At 34.0% G+C, this 16,549-nt stretch overlaps 1 protein-coding gene and 1 long non-coding RNA gene across 2 annotated transcripts; both read left to right on the forward strand.

Moving 5' to 3' along the window:
• The first annotated feature begins 3,711 nt into the window (after positions 1 to 3,711).
• On the forward strand, positions 3,712 to 6,696 carry LOC132176207 (uncharacterized). Its single transcript, XR_009439501.1, has 4 exons — positions 3,712 to 4,027; positions 4,280 to 4,383; positions 4,467 to 4,551; positions 6,313 to 6,696. It is a non-coding gene; the product is annotated as an uncharacterized LOC132176207 (long non-coding RNA).
• A 5,061-nt stretch (positions 6,697 to 11,757) lies between these two features.
• Positions 11,758 to 14,626, forward strand: LOC132176210 (phosphoribulokinase, chloroplastic). Its single transcript, XM_059588349.1, has 5 exons — positions 11,758 to 12,678; positions 13,285 to 13,369; positions 13,490 to 13,574; positions 13,733 to 13,977; positions 14,076 to 14,626. The coding sequence occupies exons 1-5, from the start codon at positions 12,113 to 12,115 to the stop codon at positions 14,325 to 14,327; spliced, it is 1,233 nt and encodes a 410-aa protein (XP_059444332.1). The 5' UTR covers positions 11,758 to 12,112; the 3' UTR covers positions 14,328 to 14,626.
• Positions 14,627 to 16,549: the final 1,923 nt, after the last annotated feature.

Raw genomic sequence — 16,549 nt, forward strand, 5'->3', positions numbered from 1 at the left:
TATGTGTCACGTGTCAACATCTAATTGGTTCACGTGTCAGTCCTAACGGTCAACTAACGGATGGACTAACTTGGTCCTTTATCAAAATCTCATGAAGTCCTGTGATAAGAATAAAACCTCAGTGGGTAAAAATAAAGTTACGAAACTCTAGGGAGGTATTTGGTATTTAACCCTTTTTTTTCAAACTCATGTAGGTCACCCTTAAGGGTAAAGGTAAACCATGCCTTTCTTGACTTCTTGTGGGCCCCTTCTGAATTTAATGCTTCCTATAATCCGCATATTTTTAGCCAGAAAGAAATAATGATGAATTATTTTTGGGAGGAAATAGGTGGCCGGTGCACCCACCGGTGTCGTCAGGTTGTTTGAGAATCAAGGTGACATGCGAATGACCAAAAGGCAACTTCAAGAGCATTTTCTAACGTTTAAACATAAATATAATTTTAAGATTTTAAAAATTATAAAATTTATAATTAATTATGTGTTACTTAGTTTATATATATAACAAAAATCCCAATTAATGGCCCTAGCTAGCTAGTACAGAGTACGTAAGTTCAACCGGCCAGTGAGAAGATGCACAACTGTAGTTCAACTGTAGTAAAATATCTTAGTTTATTTTAAGATATAGATGCTTATATCAAAAGCTTTGGAGTTCAACCGCATTCAAAAGCCCCAACATCCACAAACAATTCCCTTTGTAAACACAAGATTTTGATGTCTCAATGGACTAAAATTCCAAATTGATCCAATTTAGAGCAACTAGCTAGCTAGATGCAACCTTCTTAGGAACGAGGCAGTCGCATTAATTGTTTAGGAAGCGATCCAGCTACAACTTTCCTTTTTTGGGCAACTGATCACATGACAACATTAACTTTCTGCAAACTTAACTAGACACCACCAACTTTTACCAGAGAGAAATAATGAAGAATTGTTTTGGGATGAAAAAGGTGGCCAGTGCACCCACTTGGCCGGTGTCGTCAGGTTGTTTGAGAATCAAGGTGACGTGGGAATGATCAAAAGGCAACTCCTGGAGCTAATCATGGATTTGAACAAAGGTGACTCGAATCGAGCTCGGCCGCTTGATCCTGCAAGAATGCCTGAAATCATATTAATGCTATTGTGTGTGCTTATGATTCCGTGGTTAATGAACCATCGTGACGAAGGTGTGACATCATCGATGGAGTCACCCTTTGTGTTGTGGTTAATTGTCTTTGCCTCTATTATTTTGGGAATAGGATTTTATTATTTTAAATAAAAATAAAAATAATAGAATATTTTAAAAAAATTAAGGGTGGCCGGCCAGCCCAACGGGGGTGGCTGGACCACCCCTGTTGGCCTGGGGTGGCCGAAGCCACCCCCTAGGGCCATCCCATTAATTTTTTTTTTTTGAGGGTGGCCGGACTAGCCCCATGGGCCATAGGGTGGCTTTGACCACCCGTATTCAGCTCGGTTTCTAGCTGCTTGCCAACAAGTGGTCCTATTAACCTCCCTATGGCTGGTCACAATTCTTAGTTTTTTAAAAATATTTTCTAATTTTTTATTTGTTTTAATCTAAAATGGTATTTTATTATTATTTTTTGTTAGTGGACATGTGTCTTATTTATGGTTTTAGAATTTTTTTAAAAAAAATTTAACTATAAACTGGATATTCTCCTATTCAAAATAAATTAAAAATGTTCAAAATGAACTGAAGATGATCATATTTCATGCTTTTGCGGCCATGTCATTAATTCCCACGAGCTGCTTTGCTTTTGGCTTGTATTACTTATTATTTATTTTTTATTCTTTGGTTTAAAAGAACAAATGTCACCTGCTACGACTTTCCGTTTTTGGCAACCAAACAAAAGGGTACGAGCTAGGGACCACATACACCTGGCCAGCTAGTGGTTGGTCATGCGAGCAAAAATGCATGTGTTTAATTAGAAAACAACCACTTTTAATTTGTAGCTTATTAATCTTAATTACATTAATCTTAATTAGTACGTAAGACCATATATAGAGTACCCTAAGTCATGTATATATATATATCTTCACGTAATTGATTAGATTAGAACAAGATTATTCGGTGCATGGGTAATTGATCGATGAGAAGAAGAAGGTGGTGTACCCTTCATGTTTTAGTGGGTGATTGATCATGATCAAAATAGGATCATGCCACTATATATATATATAGCTTTCAACCAAACAATTAATAATATGAAAAGAAATGCGATCTAGTCGTTTAATTAGTTCTGGGCAATTTGAATTTGTAACATCATATATATATATATATATAATGAGTGCACCTGGGCTGGGCACCCCGGTTGATTTTTTTTAGCTCATGAATAGTGCCATTTTTGAAAACCATCAATCGGTGCAAATAATTTTTTTTTTTTTTTTTTTTTTTTGAGAAAATCGGTGCAAATAATTAAGAGTGCATGTACCTAGCTCCCTGTTTCTGTTGAGGATAGTTTGGTAATTATAAGAACAAACTTAACTTCAAACTAGAATAAAAAAAATTATGATTCTTTATGATGCTACATAAAATAATTAAGTCCATTAATTCGCTTTCAATGTTTTGTTTGTTTATCAACCGTGCAATTTCAAATGAAAAAAAAATCATATAATTAATTAGGGCAGGGGTTTTGTTTTGTCAGATTCTGCTAGTCATTTTTTCTTGTAGTATTATCTCTTAATTTGTAATTTTTTTTGTCCCCTTGAGTTGAGTTATATATATACCTAGCTAATACCTGGCGAGTCTTTAATTAGGAATCATATATATAGTACATTAATTGAAAAAGAAAGAAATTAGGCTGGATTTCAAGGGATGCAAAGCTACCTACCTTAATTATGTGTCCTTTCAAAAAGGATTTTTTTTTTTTTTGGTTATTGTTAATTTTTTTGACGGAAGTTGGACGGAATATGAACTTTGTTTTAATTAATAATTAAGTGAGGAGTTCTATGTGAGACAAAACGAAACTTAGAGGGATAAAAAAATAAAAAATAAAATCGTTAAACCACAAGAGGCAAAAAAGAAATATTTAACCAATTTTTTTTTTTTTTTTTTAATGAGCTTCTCTTCATTTTACATTTTTATTGATGTGACATTATATACACCATTAAATATAGCAAAATCAAATTTGTACCATGGAATGAATCATCTTTGTTTTACTCAAAATGATCTTCATCCCTACTTTTTAAGGTAATTTTGATTTATTAAATAAACAAGTATCCCATAAGATTCATTATTGATTTATCAATTTTTTTTAAAAAAATAAATAAATAAAGTTTACCTTATTCTTGATTTAGTGGTTCAAGGCAAATTTAATCAATTTTTTAAAAATTTTCTATTTAAAAAAAATATATAGTAAAAAATTTGAGAATGGCCAAATCATTATTCTGATGTTGGGGGTTCGGCCACCACACACTTGGCTAAAAGGGGTGGCCAAGCCACCCACATTTGGTTAAGGGGCCAAGGAAGTGCTCGGCTACCCACCGTCATTGACAATTTTTATTCTTTTCTTTTTGATTTTAAGAAGATATTGACAATTTTTGGTAATTAAAGAAGTATAGAAACAATCTTTAGTTTACAAAGGACATTGACAATCGGATTGATGAGGGTAAGCGAACTTTTCTCAATAGGCTATACATATACAGGCTGTGGACAACCTACAACCAACCCAAACACTATCTTAATCCAAGACTGTAGCATACTAACCCAATTCCCAAACATACCTCATTGTAGCACCAAATCAGAGTTTCCTCCAAAAGAACAAAACGAAAAGGCCAAAGCTCGTGGAAACCATTACTGACAACCATGATGCAGAGATGGTGCGCCAAGCTTCAGTCTCTGGGCCTTCGGTCGACCCAGACTCTTCCTTCTCGATCTTCTTCTACTTCACGTCGCCTCATCCACACTTTCCCATAGCTCCACCAAGCCCTCCATTTTGCATCGAGGAGTAGATGGAGCTGCAGGCCCCTCCTCAATGCCTCTTCAACAGCCCATCCTTCACTGGCTTTGCACCCATTTATCTCCCCGCTTCCTCCATCTGTAAGTTGGAGTTTTGATTTATTTTTGTCTTCTTTTTGATTTGTAGCCATTTTCTTTATTGTCCATTTGGATACTGAGGAAATGCCTGAGAGAGGAAGACCCCGAATTTTGAATGTTATAGTTCTTACATGCAATCTTATCCAAATTTTTGGCATGGGGGGATTGACTAATTCGTTTCAAGTATTGGAATTTGAAGTTTGGGTATCCTTGTGCTTGTGAATAGATACCTTTTATTTGTTTATATGTGTGTAGGTAGTTCAAGTGCGGCATGTTTCGTCGAGAGAGCGGAAGAAGAGGAGAAAGCCAATGACACCGGTCACGTCCAAGTTAAAGAAAACCAAAATGAAGTTTTATTCGTAGGTTTACACGTTTATACTGCTTCTTTTGAAACAACTATTATTCTTTTGTGTACTAAATGGTTTTGATGTTTCTTGATTAGGTCTTACAAGTCCAGGTTTAGGACAATGAATGATGGGAATATTCGGCGTTGGAAGGAGGGAAAGCGGCACAATGCGCATTTCAAGGTTTGATTTTTTGAATTTTTTTTAATCCCAATGAAAATTGAATTCTCAACTCCATATCTTATCTGTTTGAAAATTGAACAGGTATTTATAAATCCACTTAAAAAAAATAGTGCAAATTTTCATGATGAAGTAACATGACTTTAGGTTGCATTGCATTTAGAAACAGATATTTAAACTATCAATCTTCTTTAAGAAGGTAGTATATGCATACTATCTTTTTATTTGAAGCGGTTTTTTGTCATCATGGTTTCTCTCTTGGTTTATTTGACCCTGCACTATGTACACAACTCAAAAAAAATTGGATGAGTTGAAATGTGAGTTAAAAATATCTCTATTATTTGTCTATCCAATGCGAGTAGATTGTAAAATCGACTTTGGATTCATAACCTGCTAATTTACTTGTGCCTTTGCTTTTGGTCTTTAGGGTTTAGGGTTTAATTGTGTTCGTTATAGCAATATGAATTATATATATATATAAGAAGATGTCTTGGCTATGTTCTTGGGCTTTGTCGAGATGTTTAGAGGGATCTCCATCTCCTTTGGTTTTCTGTGCCTAATGGGTATGTTGGGTGATTAGGGTAAAAATTTTGGCCATTATTTTTGAGTTGAATGGTTTGGACAATTTTCTGAGAGTGCCTTTTCTTGGGTTATTGTGGAGGCCACAATAGGTGATCAGTGGATTTTGGACACTTTTTTTTTAATAAAAAAAAAGAAAAAAAGTAAAAAGTGTTCCATATTTATGTTGATGCTTGCTTAGTTGTGGGTTATATTCTCTCTATTGGGTGGATTGCTTGTCCAATTTTAAGATCAAGCTTGGGATACTACCCAAGGATCCTTTATAAACAAACAAAAAAAAAAAATTCATGTCTTGACTTCACTGCATGATTTCGAGCTTGGTTTAAGCTTTTATTCCAATGATTTCATTAGTTTTCTTTTTTGTGTCATTCATAGCATGGGTACTTAGATTTAGAGTAGATTTGATATGAACCTGCCAAAGATGCCACTTTTCAAGCAAATTGACACTTAGAAAAGAGTTAAAGAAAAAAAATTCCAGCAATATTCAGGAAGATAAGATTGAAGTTGGAACAATAAAAGATCAATTTCTAGGCTTCAAAGAGTCCAAGAACTCAAATATGAAATTTTTATATATTAGAGAAGAAAAGGCTGTCTACAATTACTCAAATGAGGCTATTTATAATAGCCTTTATTAACCCCTAAAATCCTAGCCCTTCATCTGTCATAGAACAAATAAATCTTAACCATCCAACTTAATGTTCTCGTGGCTACTCCCATCAAGAACATCACACACCTTCCTACCACAAATCGCTCATGTTTGGAAGACAATCTTCCTCCTCCACTCTCCGTTGTCATCACTCTATCAACATCCTCTTCCTCATCATCGTAGTCATCATAAGTTGGTTCCGGTAGCTTCCCAATTTAAATAATCCTGTGCATGCATATTTCCAAAAAAAAATCAGAAACTTCTATTTTGATTCCTCCACTGTTTAAGTCAAGCTATGGACCAATTGATCCTCTACTCTGCCTTGTGCTGCATGTTCTATAAGTCCAGCATCATGAAAGGGGTTCATCTTCTATATCATCACTGTCATCCTCAATACCAAACTGATATGATCCCAATAACAATTTAAACATGATTAACATTGTATTCATTGTTATGTCATTATGAGGACTGCTGAATTGGATTGTGCCACATCATGAAAAAAAAAGCTATTCTGACATGTTTGATTATGGCTTTTCTAGGTATGGCACTGAGAAAACTATGCGGCTGACGCCATCGAAGCCCACGACCTCCCCCTTACAAACACGCCGGGCCATCACCATTAGGCACCATATGTCACGCAAAATAAGAGTCTGAGTTGCTAATGTATGTTTAAACTTTATATACAGGACATGGTGAAAAGGGTACTCTTAAAGTCTCATGCATTCTATTCAAAAATAAGAGCGCTTTTATCCTGCTAGTCAAAAAAGCTAAGCTGACATGATAATTGTTAAAGAAAGGGAAGGTGTCCAATAACTTATATATACATGATTAAGCTTGTACTTAAGTCACATGAAACACTTGGAATCGTAACATTTTTACTGCCTTTTGGCTAAGAATACTAAATTTATACTCTAATTCAAGGATGTGGCTGTTGGGTAGTATATTAGTATCGGATTAAGCTATTTAATTTACTGTTGCAGTTTCTAGATTTTTGGGATTGCTGTGTTTTTAGATGATACTGCTTTTCTTTTATATCTAATTAGAAATTCTAACTATTTGGAGGATGATAATAATTTTACAGGAGCTTTTGTCTATGCAAAGTGCAAACTTTTCAATCTTCACTGTTTCAAGCGTGCCTTGCTATCAACATGATTGTGGACGATCGTTAAGAATGAAAGACCAAAGTTTTCCCTAATCAACATAGAGAATTACATTGGTCTACGAACATGTTTGAAATTGCATTGGAAAATAGAATTTTTGTCCTTCGAAATAATGTTTTTAGAAAAAAAAAAAAAAAAAAACCTTTAAATAGTTCATTAACAAGGTGTAGTTTATTTAAAGGGAAAATTACAGTTTACCCTCCAAAGTTGACAGCGTTTTTTAATTCAAACACCAAAGTTTCAATTTTTGCAATCTCTCCCCCCCTCCCACCTCAAAGTTCTAAATTTTTGCAACTTGACCAATTGTATCCAAAACTTCCCATATTGCCCATAATTTTTATTTTTTTATTTTTTATAAAAAATTTTTTTTAAAAAAAATTGGGGTGGCTACGGCCATCTGGCCATTTTTACAGTCCCCAATTTATTTATTTTTTCATAAAAAAATAAAAATTAAGGGCAATATGAGAATTTTGAGATAATATTGGACGAATTGAAAAAAAATTGAAACTTTGTGGGGGTGGATTGCAAAAATTGAAACTTTGGTGTTCTAATTAAAAAACGCTGTCAACTTTGAGAGGGTAAAGTGTAATTTTCCCTTATTTAAAAAATAAATGAACTAAGCATGAAATTTTAATACTAGCTAGTTTTAATTTGGCTCGATTATAATCCTATGGGCACGAGTCTTTAAGAAAATGACCTAATCAAAATTTTATTTACTATAACTTTTTGCTATCAATTATTCTGTTTATATAGTATCTTGTCAAACTTTTCGTTGCATTTTAAAACAATAACCCGATTAAACTTGTTATTTTGTCTTATACCGTATATATTTTACTAATTATTATAATAATTGATTTGTATCTTAGATATATAGGTGTATGATGAGTTATGTACTTCTTGTAGTTCTCAAAAGTTGAGAGGAAAAAATTACTTTAATTTGATGTTGGGTAGCAACACATCCCGTGGAAAACGATTTTTATTTTACTTTATTTTATTTTTCAATTAGTTTTGGTTAATCGAGAGCAATGTTTCATCATTCATGAGAGTATTTAGATAGTAACGGTTTCACAATAATGAAGTATATCTCTTCACCTACAACATAAGTATTCATTGTTTACCGTCCTTTTCATTTATTTTTATTTTTATTTTTTCTAAGCAAAAAGGAAGGAGGGGGCGACCAGAGCAGCTAGGGTTTAGATGGTAAAAAATTGTAAGTGCTCCTTCAAGTCAGTTGGGCCACCAAAAACACTAGCGACACCCAAGCCGTTAGTATGGAAATAATTCCAAATGCTTCTCATTTTGAGATTCGACCATCGGACCTTCCACTCACCAAACCGCTAGCTAGGAGTTAACCCAAATGCTAATAGACCACCACCCTCGGCGGTAGGTTTTCCATATTCCGACATAAGAATTATTCCATTATATGTAATGTCCAGCACATATAGCCAAAAATTTTAGTGATTGTAGCACAAGCTTGCTTTAGGTCTTCTACCAAAGGTCCAAAGCATATTACCATCATCTAGCAATCATATCACCTAGTCATAATCGGAAAATTTGAAAAATGAGAGAAAAAAAGAAGGTTGAAGAAAACGAGTTTTTTTTTTTTTTTTTTTTTTTTTAATAATTTAAAATTTATGAGTAATTTAGGAGTGTAATGAAGAAATAACAAATGGGAAGCTTGAGAGGTTGCATGGGGATGGAGATGGAGCAAGTGGGAGAACGTAGACTGGATTTTATATTAGATTAGGGTGATGACATGCATGCTCTTTGCTTCTTTGTCTCCCCAAATGGTTCCCTTTTAGATCCAAATTTATTCATACACCACATAATTGCTGCCTCATCAGCTGCTCAAACAGTATGCTTCTTTCCCTTTTTATCTTATTTTATATGATGAATTATACCAGAAAAAAAAAAAAGAAAAAAAAAAGGCAAGCAAAAACAAGAGAGAGAGAGAGAGAGAGAAATTATATAAAAATAAATAAAAAAATTACTTGAGGAAGAGAATTAAGAAAAGAAAATGACTAGGCAATTACTACATTTTCAAGAAACTATCTTTGAGATAGTGAGTCTTTCACTCAGGAACCCAATTTAAAATAAATAAAATGACATGGCCTAAGAACAAGTTAGTCAAATTTGTGGGATATTTTAAAAGACTAAAGACAGTTGATGTTCTCCTTTAATTGCTTTTATATATATAGATTTAATATATGTCCATGCAATATCTACCAATTTTTTTCCCATTCAATATAGGAGAGGGGAAATGGGCAACATCTTACCCATTTAATTTAACTCTTTACAATCTTACCTACTTGAATATTCGAAATTCTCACCAAGGCCCGTACGGTATTGTAGTATTCTTGGTCATAAAAATATTGAATAATTCAATTCATCACCCTCCATCCCTCCAAAGCTTATGTGACGTGGTCTCTCCGAACAAATAACTAATTTTCATACACCAAATACTACGAAAAACCACGCTACATAGCATTTTAAGGAATTGGAGAGCGAGCAGAGGATGTATAGCATTACTCAAAAGCATTATTAGGTTTACTTTGATACCATTTATCATGACTCATAGCCCAATTTTCTGCTCGATAAGTGGTAAATTGTCTCACCCCCAGCTCCGCTTGCATAGAACAACTTTCATCTTCCTATCCTTCAACTCTTTTACACCCCAATTCTGAATGTCATCTCAAGTAGTAAAAGGATCAACTAATAAACAATTTCTCATAATCTCCCTCCAAATTCTTTTACTTAACCCACAATTGAAAAATAGGTCATCCCTCTCCTCAATACAACTCCTGCAAACTAGACACATTACATCTCCTTTAAAACCCCACTTCAACAGTAGTTAAACTATCTTGTATAGCCAGCTAGAAAACAAACACATGCTTTGGAATTGCCATCGAATATCGAACTACATTCCACCAAGCTACTTTCGGCATTTGACTTCAAATAGCATTTCATGTAAGGTTGTTAACGAGCCAAGCTTACTCGAGATCGACTCATTTAAGTTTTACTCAAACTCGAGTTCAACTTATATATTTTTTTTAACTAGAAAGTTCAACTAAGTAATCAGCTTGGGTCAAGTATTTTTTTGGGTTTGCAAAAATAAATAATAAAACTTAAATTTAAATAAATTGCTAAATATTCGAGCCGAAGTGTAATACCCATGTTCCAAGTGGTATGATATTGTCCGCTTTGGGTCAAGCCCGCACGGTTTTATTATTGGATTTATCCCCAAAAGGCCTCTTACCATTTAGAGAAAGTATATTCCATAAAAATACATTATCTTTTCTATGCCCAGACAATGCGAGACGTCACACGAATATTGTTAAAAAAATTTATCAACTTCTCCACAAAAAAAAAAAAAATACAAATTTTTAAGTATAAAGTTAATTCTATACAAAAGTAAGTCAATGCCCAAGTTGGCTTATAGACGAGTGACGACTAAGAGTGAGAATTCTTGTTGCTCCTGTTTTTTTTTTTTTTTTTTTTTTTTTTTAAATTGAATCCGGGACAAGGTTACTAGGGATTTGTGTCCTAGATTTGTGATTGCTCATTAAAAAAAAAAAAAAAAAAAAAAAAAAATAGTGGAAGCAACCACAAATCCAAGACACAGCTAGGTACATCATAATTGACTTTGCATTTTTTTTTCTTCTTTTTATAATAAAAAGTAGGAGTATTTTAATTTTTTTTTACGACATTTAACAAAAAATAATAATAATTAATTAAAAGTTTTTAAACTTAAAAAAAAAAAGGGGAAAAGAACATAATCATTAAGCATTTTTAAATGTCTTAAAGGAGTTTAACAAACATCATATGCTAGTACTAAAATATTTTCTTTTAAAAGAGTTCCACACAAATGGGCCATCCTGGACTGTCAAGACAAACAAGTGTGCCCCATTCACATTTCTTAATGGATGAAACCGGGTCACCCACAGCTACTGCAAACCTCTGCTTAAAACCAAAACCGTAGACTGGATGAACACAATTGCATCAAAAAAGACAGTTTTCTTTCCATAAGAAAAAATTTCCTTGGACTCAATTTATAAAATTGATATATATTATTTAATACGTGAAAAATATGTACTTTTTATACAATTGCTTAAACGACACAATACAATTGTATACATCGAATTGAAAGAAAAATTACAGGGTCCATATATATCAAAATCAAATTGTCATAGAAATTACAGCTAGTGTAGTGTAGTTTATCAAAGCAGAAGTATAACACTATATAAATCAACTCTAACTTGCCTCATTTAATTAAATGAGTCAGATCCATTAACCCTAATTTATAAATTTTGTATTAAGTTCGTGTCAAAAATTGTTAATCCTAAATGTTGTGTGTCGGGTTTGAATCATGTCAAAGTATAAGTATAAAACTATATAGATAATTATAGCCTGACCTATTTAACTAAACGGATGAAATCTCTCGACCCTAAAACAATTCACTATTTTCTGTTTGATTTGTATTGAATTTACAGACCCCTTTTTTTTTTTTTTTTTTTAATTAACGATGTATGTGGTCCTGATCAACACGACTCCCATAACTGTGAGATTACACACACACAAGAGTACAGTCCAAAGATAGAAACATTGGAAGATATGGGCTCCAAATCTCTCCTCCATTCTACACCCTCCACCCCTCATCTTCAACCAGCCACCCCCTTGGTGCCACGTGGCGTTGCAAATATCCAAAATGCAATGAATCACCACCAAGCTTCTCCATCCCTCATTTTATCACAAATTTCATCAGCAACTCCATTTTTCTTTAATATATATAAACATATATATGAGGTAGAATTTTCTTTTGATGGGCAAATAAAAATAATTTGACCCTTTTACCCACTCCCCATTGGTTTAATCCACCCATATCCCCCTCATCCCACCTTAAAATTACCTCCAAATTTGTCCAAAACCAGGGGTAGTCACATAAACATACAAACAAAAAGACACATCAGCCACCCATCACCAACGCCAACATTTTCCTCCCTTTCCAAAACTGCCTTCTGATTTCATCAACTCCTTTCTTCTCTCCCAAAGTTTCATATATAATCTCAAGGATTACAAGAAGCCAAACCCATTTCATGTTTACAACCAAAAACCATTTTCAACCATCTTTTCCTCTCTTAGAGCTTCTGTGAATTCCTGAGCAGAGAGAGAGAAAAAAAAAATGGCAATTTGCACCTCCCTGTATTCAACATGTTCAATCTCCACACCATCAAAGACCCACCTGGGATTTCACCAAAAACAGGTAGTTTTCTACAGCAGTGGCGTCAAGAAAACCAGCAAGAAAGGCGGCGGCGGTGGCTGCGGCAGCAGTCGCCCGTACGTGATAACATGCACAGCAAGTGACTCACAGACGGTTGTGATTGGGCTGGCGGCAGACTCGGGGTGTGGGAAGAGTACCTTCATGAGGAGGCTGACGAGCGTGTTCGGAGGAGCGGCGGAGCCACCAAGGGGTGGGAACCCGGACTCGAACACCCTGATAAGCGACACCACGACGGTGATATGCTTGGATGACTATCACTCGCTGGATAGAACAGGAAGGAAGGAGAAGGGAGTGACAGCACTTGACCCAAGAGCCAACAACTTTGATCTCATGTATGAGCAGGTTAAGGCTATCAAGGAAGGGATTCCTGTTGAGAAGCCCATTTACAACCATGTCTCTGGTCTTTTGGATCCTCCTGAGCTCATCAAGCCTCCCAAGATCCTTGTCATTGAAGGTTTGCACCCAATGTAAGTAAACCTGCAACCATTCCCTCTCTCATCTCATCTCATCTTATCTCGGTCGTATAACTGTAATAAAGTAATATACTAATATACTGTAAAAATAATTTTTACTGTCACGTTATCTCAATTGTATGACAATTGTATAATATTTTTTATAAAATTTATTTTTTTTAAAAAAAGTCTTTATACTGTCGTATATAGCATTAGATAAGTTATTTTAATGTGGCTTGTAGGTCTACCTCATATCCAATAATGGTTGTATAAATACATATGATGTTTCAAATTTTCAATTCTAGAGCACAAGTAATATTATGCTATGAGAGCCTTGTCCTTTTCTTTCTTTTTCCCAAGAAAAAATAATATCTACATTTATTTGAATGGCTGTGGAATTGTGGCTGTCAATGTCATCGTCATCTTTTTCTTGGTGGGGCCTTGGCCATATTTAGGTTCACTTATAACCAACTATTATAAACTCCTATACAAAATGCTCTTGAAATTAAAACAAAATAAATAAAATAAAACAAAATACACATGCAAGTAATTTATTGCTAATAATGAGCAACAATCCTTTGAAATTAAAGCAATTAATAAGTTATCTTTGTGCACATGTAGGTATGATTCACGAGTAAGGGACCTCTTGGACTTCAGCATCTACTTGGACATCAGCAATGAGGTTAAATTTGCTTGGAAAATTCAGGTAATTGCTCTATAACGTCTGGTTTCAAAGTTGCTTGACATTTATACAACTCGATGAAATAGCAGTGAAAATTCGTCTTTAAATCAGCAGTTTAAGCTAACTATGTTACAAAAATTGCAGAGGGACATGGCAGAGCGAGGACATAGCCTTGAAAGCATCAAAGCTAGTATCGAAGCCAGAAAGCCTGATTTTGACGCGTATATTGGTAATCTTTTTGAACCAAAACTCAATTACATAGTTATAACACACAGAAATACAGTATTCGGTTCAAAGCTTCTGTTCTCTAGTTATTTTAACAATGTTAAGTGTGCGTATTTCTCAAAATAGGAAAACCCCATGTTTATATTTTGTGGTTTGGTGCAGATCCACAAAAGCAATATGCAGATGCAGTGATTGAAGTGTTGCCAACGCAACTCATTCCTGGTGATAATGAGGGGAAGGTTTTGAGAGTTAGGTTGATAATGAAAGAAGGGGTGGAGCTTTTCAGCCCTGTTTATCTCTTTGATGAAGGCTCTACTATCTCATGGATTCCATGCGGTAGAAAGCTTACTTGTTCATACCCTGGCATCAAATTTTTCTATGGCCCTGATGCTTATTTTGGCCACGAGGTATAAACATTCTGTCAACATCCTCTGTTTTCTCTGTTTCCTCTGTTTCTTCCTCTGTTTGCAGGATTTAAGCCAATTCCTCTGTTTGATTGTCTTAGGTGTCTGTGCTGGAAATGGATGGCCAATTTGACAGATTAGATGAGCTGATCTACGTTGAAAGCCATCTAAGCAACATCTCTACCAAGTTCTATGGAGAAGTCACCCAACAAATGTTGAAGCATTCCGATTTCCCCGGCAGTAACAACGGAACCGGTCTCTTCCAAACCATAGTCGGGTTGAAGATTCGAGACTTGTACGAGCAGATAGTCGACAGCAGGGCGAAAACTCCGGTAGAAGCAGCAAAGGCCTAAAAACTGCCTTTGTGTATCGGACAAGGCACCACCAACCAAGCCTCTAAAATCATCTTTTCCACTTTCTGTTTCTTCATTTTTCAACTCCCCTTCTAGCCATGTTTCAGTTGAGTGTTAGCCTATTGTTGTTGATAGGAAACAGAACACTCTGTACCTACTTATTGTAATGCTGTGGAGCCATGTAATATATAGAGAAGTAAAAGCAGAGATGAAATTCACTTAAGAAGTTCATAAAAAGATTTGTACTTTTTTGTTTTGTTCAAAGAAACTTAAATTTAATTATTTAATTAATATTTTTATATTGTCCATCTCAATAAGGAAGATAGTATTGGAACTCAAAGTTAACGATTAGTCATTTGTCACATGTTTCATTTAATACGTCATAAACACTCAAATTCAATACGACATCAACAAGTGTTGAGTCATTCATAAAATAAAAAATCGACCCGACACGGTAGAAATTAGATAAACAATTAAACACAGAATCTGAGAACCTAAAAAGTAAACCTACAGTAACAAAAAATTTCAATTCCATTAATGTAGCATTGCATTAGGATGTTAAGATGGATGTTGACGTATCAAATAAGACACATGTAATAGATGACAAACTGTTAATTTTAACAATAAACTAATAGATTGACATATTTTAAATTTGGGCAAAATCTAATGATTTTATTCCTGAAATTGAAAACCCAATGACTAAATTCAAATCATATGAAAACCTAAAGACTAAATATAATTTTTCCAAAAAAAATATTTATAATTGGTTTACAACAATTATGATGTGCCATATATGGAATGGAATAAGGAATATTCCCATAATATTCTCAATGTATAGTGAATATTTCGAGAATATTATAATAATATTCTATATTTTAGCATGCATTATTTTTTATTAGAATAATGTTAAAAATTATATTTTTATGAAAAGTGATTGGTGTCAATATTTTGTTCACATTTTGTTCATTTTCTTCTATCAATTCAATAGATCAATCATTAGACTAATGAGGTCTACCACTGACTTATGTGAGGTCTACATAAGTCCACAAATCTAATAGTTGATTTGTAAGATGATATAGGAGAAATATGGACAAGATATCGACACCTATTATTTCTCTATTTTTATTCCATAATTATTCCACAATGCTAGTGTAGCTGTCTCAATCAATGCTTACATCAGTCATTGTTAACAAAAATAAAATTAATGATGAGTTGATACTGCCACATCAATAGTATAAAATAATTGTGAAAAAAGAAAAAAAAAAAAAAGAAGTGATTTCAAGCTTTTTTATTATTATTATTATTATTTTGTATACTACTTTGCATCACCATTATAACCACTCACTCTTTTCCCTTATCCATTTTGTTGTTATCTTGGACGGTCGAGGAGGTTTGAAGAAATGGCACTAGGAAAGGAGGCTTTTGAGGGTTTTGTCCAAGCAAGGAAGTTATTTAAATTTCCAATCTTCATAGCTTTTATTTTTTATTATATTTTTTTTCAATAGATAAATAAAAAAAATTACGACAACATAACAACGCAAAAGAAGAAAGTTATATAAGCCAAATCAAAGACCAACAAAACAACACTATTCATGCAACAATCTATTCCATAGTCTAGAACAGCATCTTCAAGATGAAAGGAGGATGCGGGAATGTTGCTAGCAGTGCTAGTTATAACGGCTCATGGTGAAATTTTGTGAGTATCGTGGACGGCACCGAAAAGATTCTTAGCTTCATACTGGTTGTTGAATGAGCTGTGAAGACTAAAAGATATCTACAAGTAGATAATGACTTTCCACTTTTGTTTGTAAGAGAGATGGAGAAGAAAGGACTAAAAATTGTTTATTATAATTACTATATCTTCCTCAAAGAAACATGAAAAGCTAATTCAAATATCAGACTTTATAAACAGATAGCAAGCCAATGATGTAAGCAACCCATGAAAATACATCTCAATTACCATACTTTCCTCCTGTAATAAAATTAACATCTCATGTAGAATATAAACCAACAAACTCCTGGAAGGAAAGCAACAAAACTGGTTGCAAAAGGTAAGAAAGTCATGCAATTTGGGCTGTCATGCCATTCCAATTCAAATAAACTCGAGAGGATCCTAATTCATTTCAAAAGAGACTTGATTTCAGTGTTTTTACAGGAAGATATGAAAAGAGCCGTTGATTAGTATATTAATCTTAATTTTATTTTGATCAACTGAGTTTGCT

The sequence above is a fragment of the Corylus avellana genome, chromosome ca3, assembly GCF_901000735.1.
Source record: "Corylus avellana chromosome ca3, CavTom2PMs-1.0".
Classification (NCBI taxonomy): Eukaryota; Viridiplantae; Streptophyta; class Magnoliopsida; order Fagales; family Betulaceae; genus Corylus; species Corylus avellana.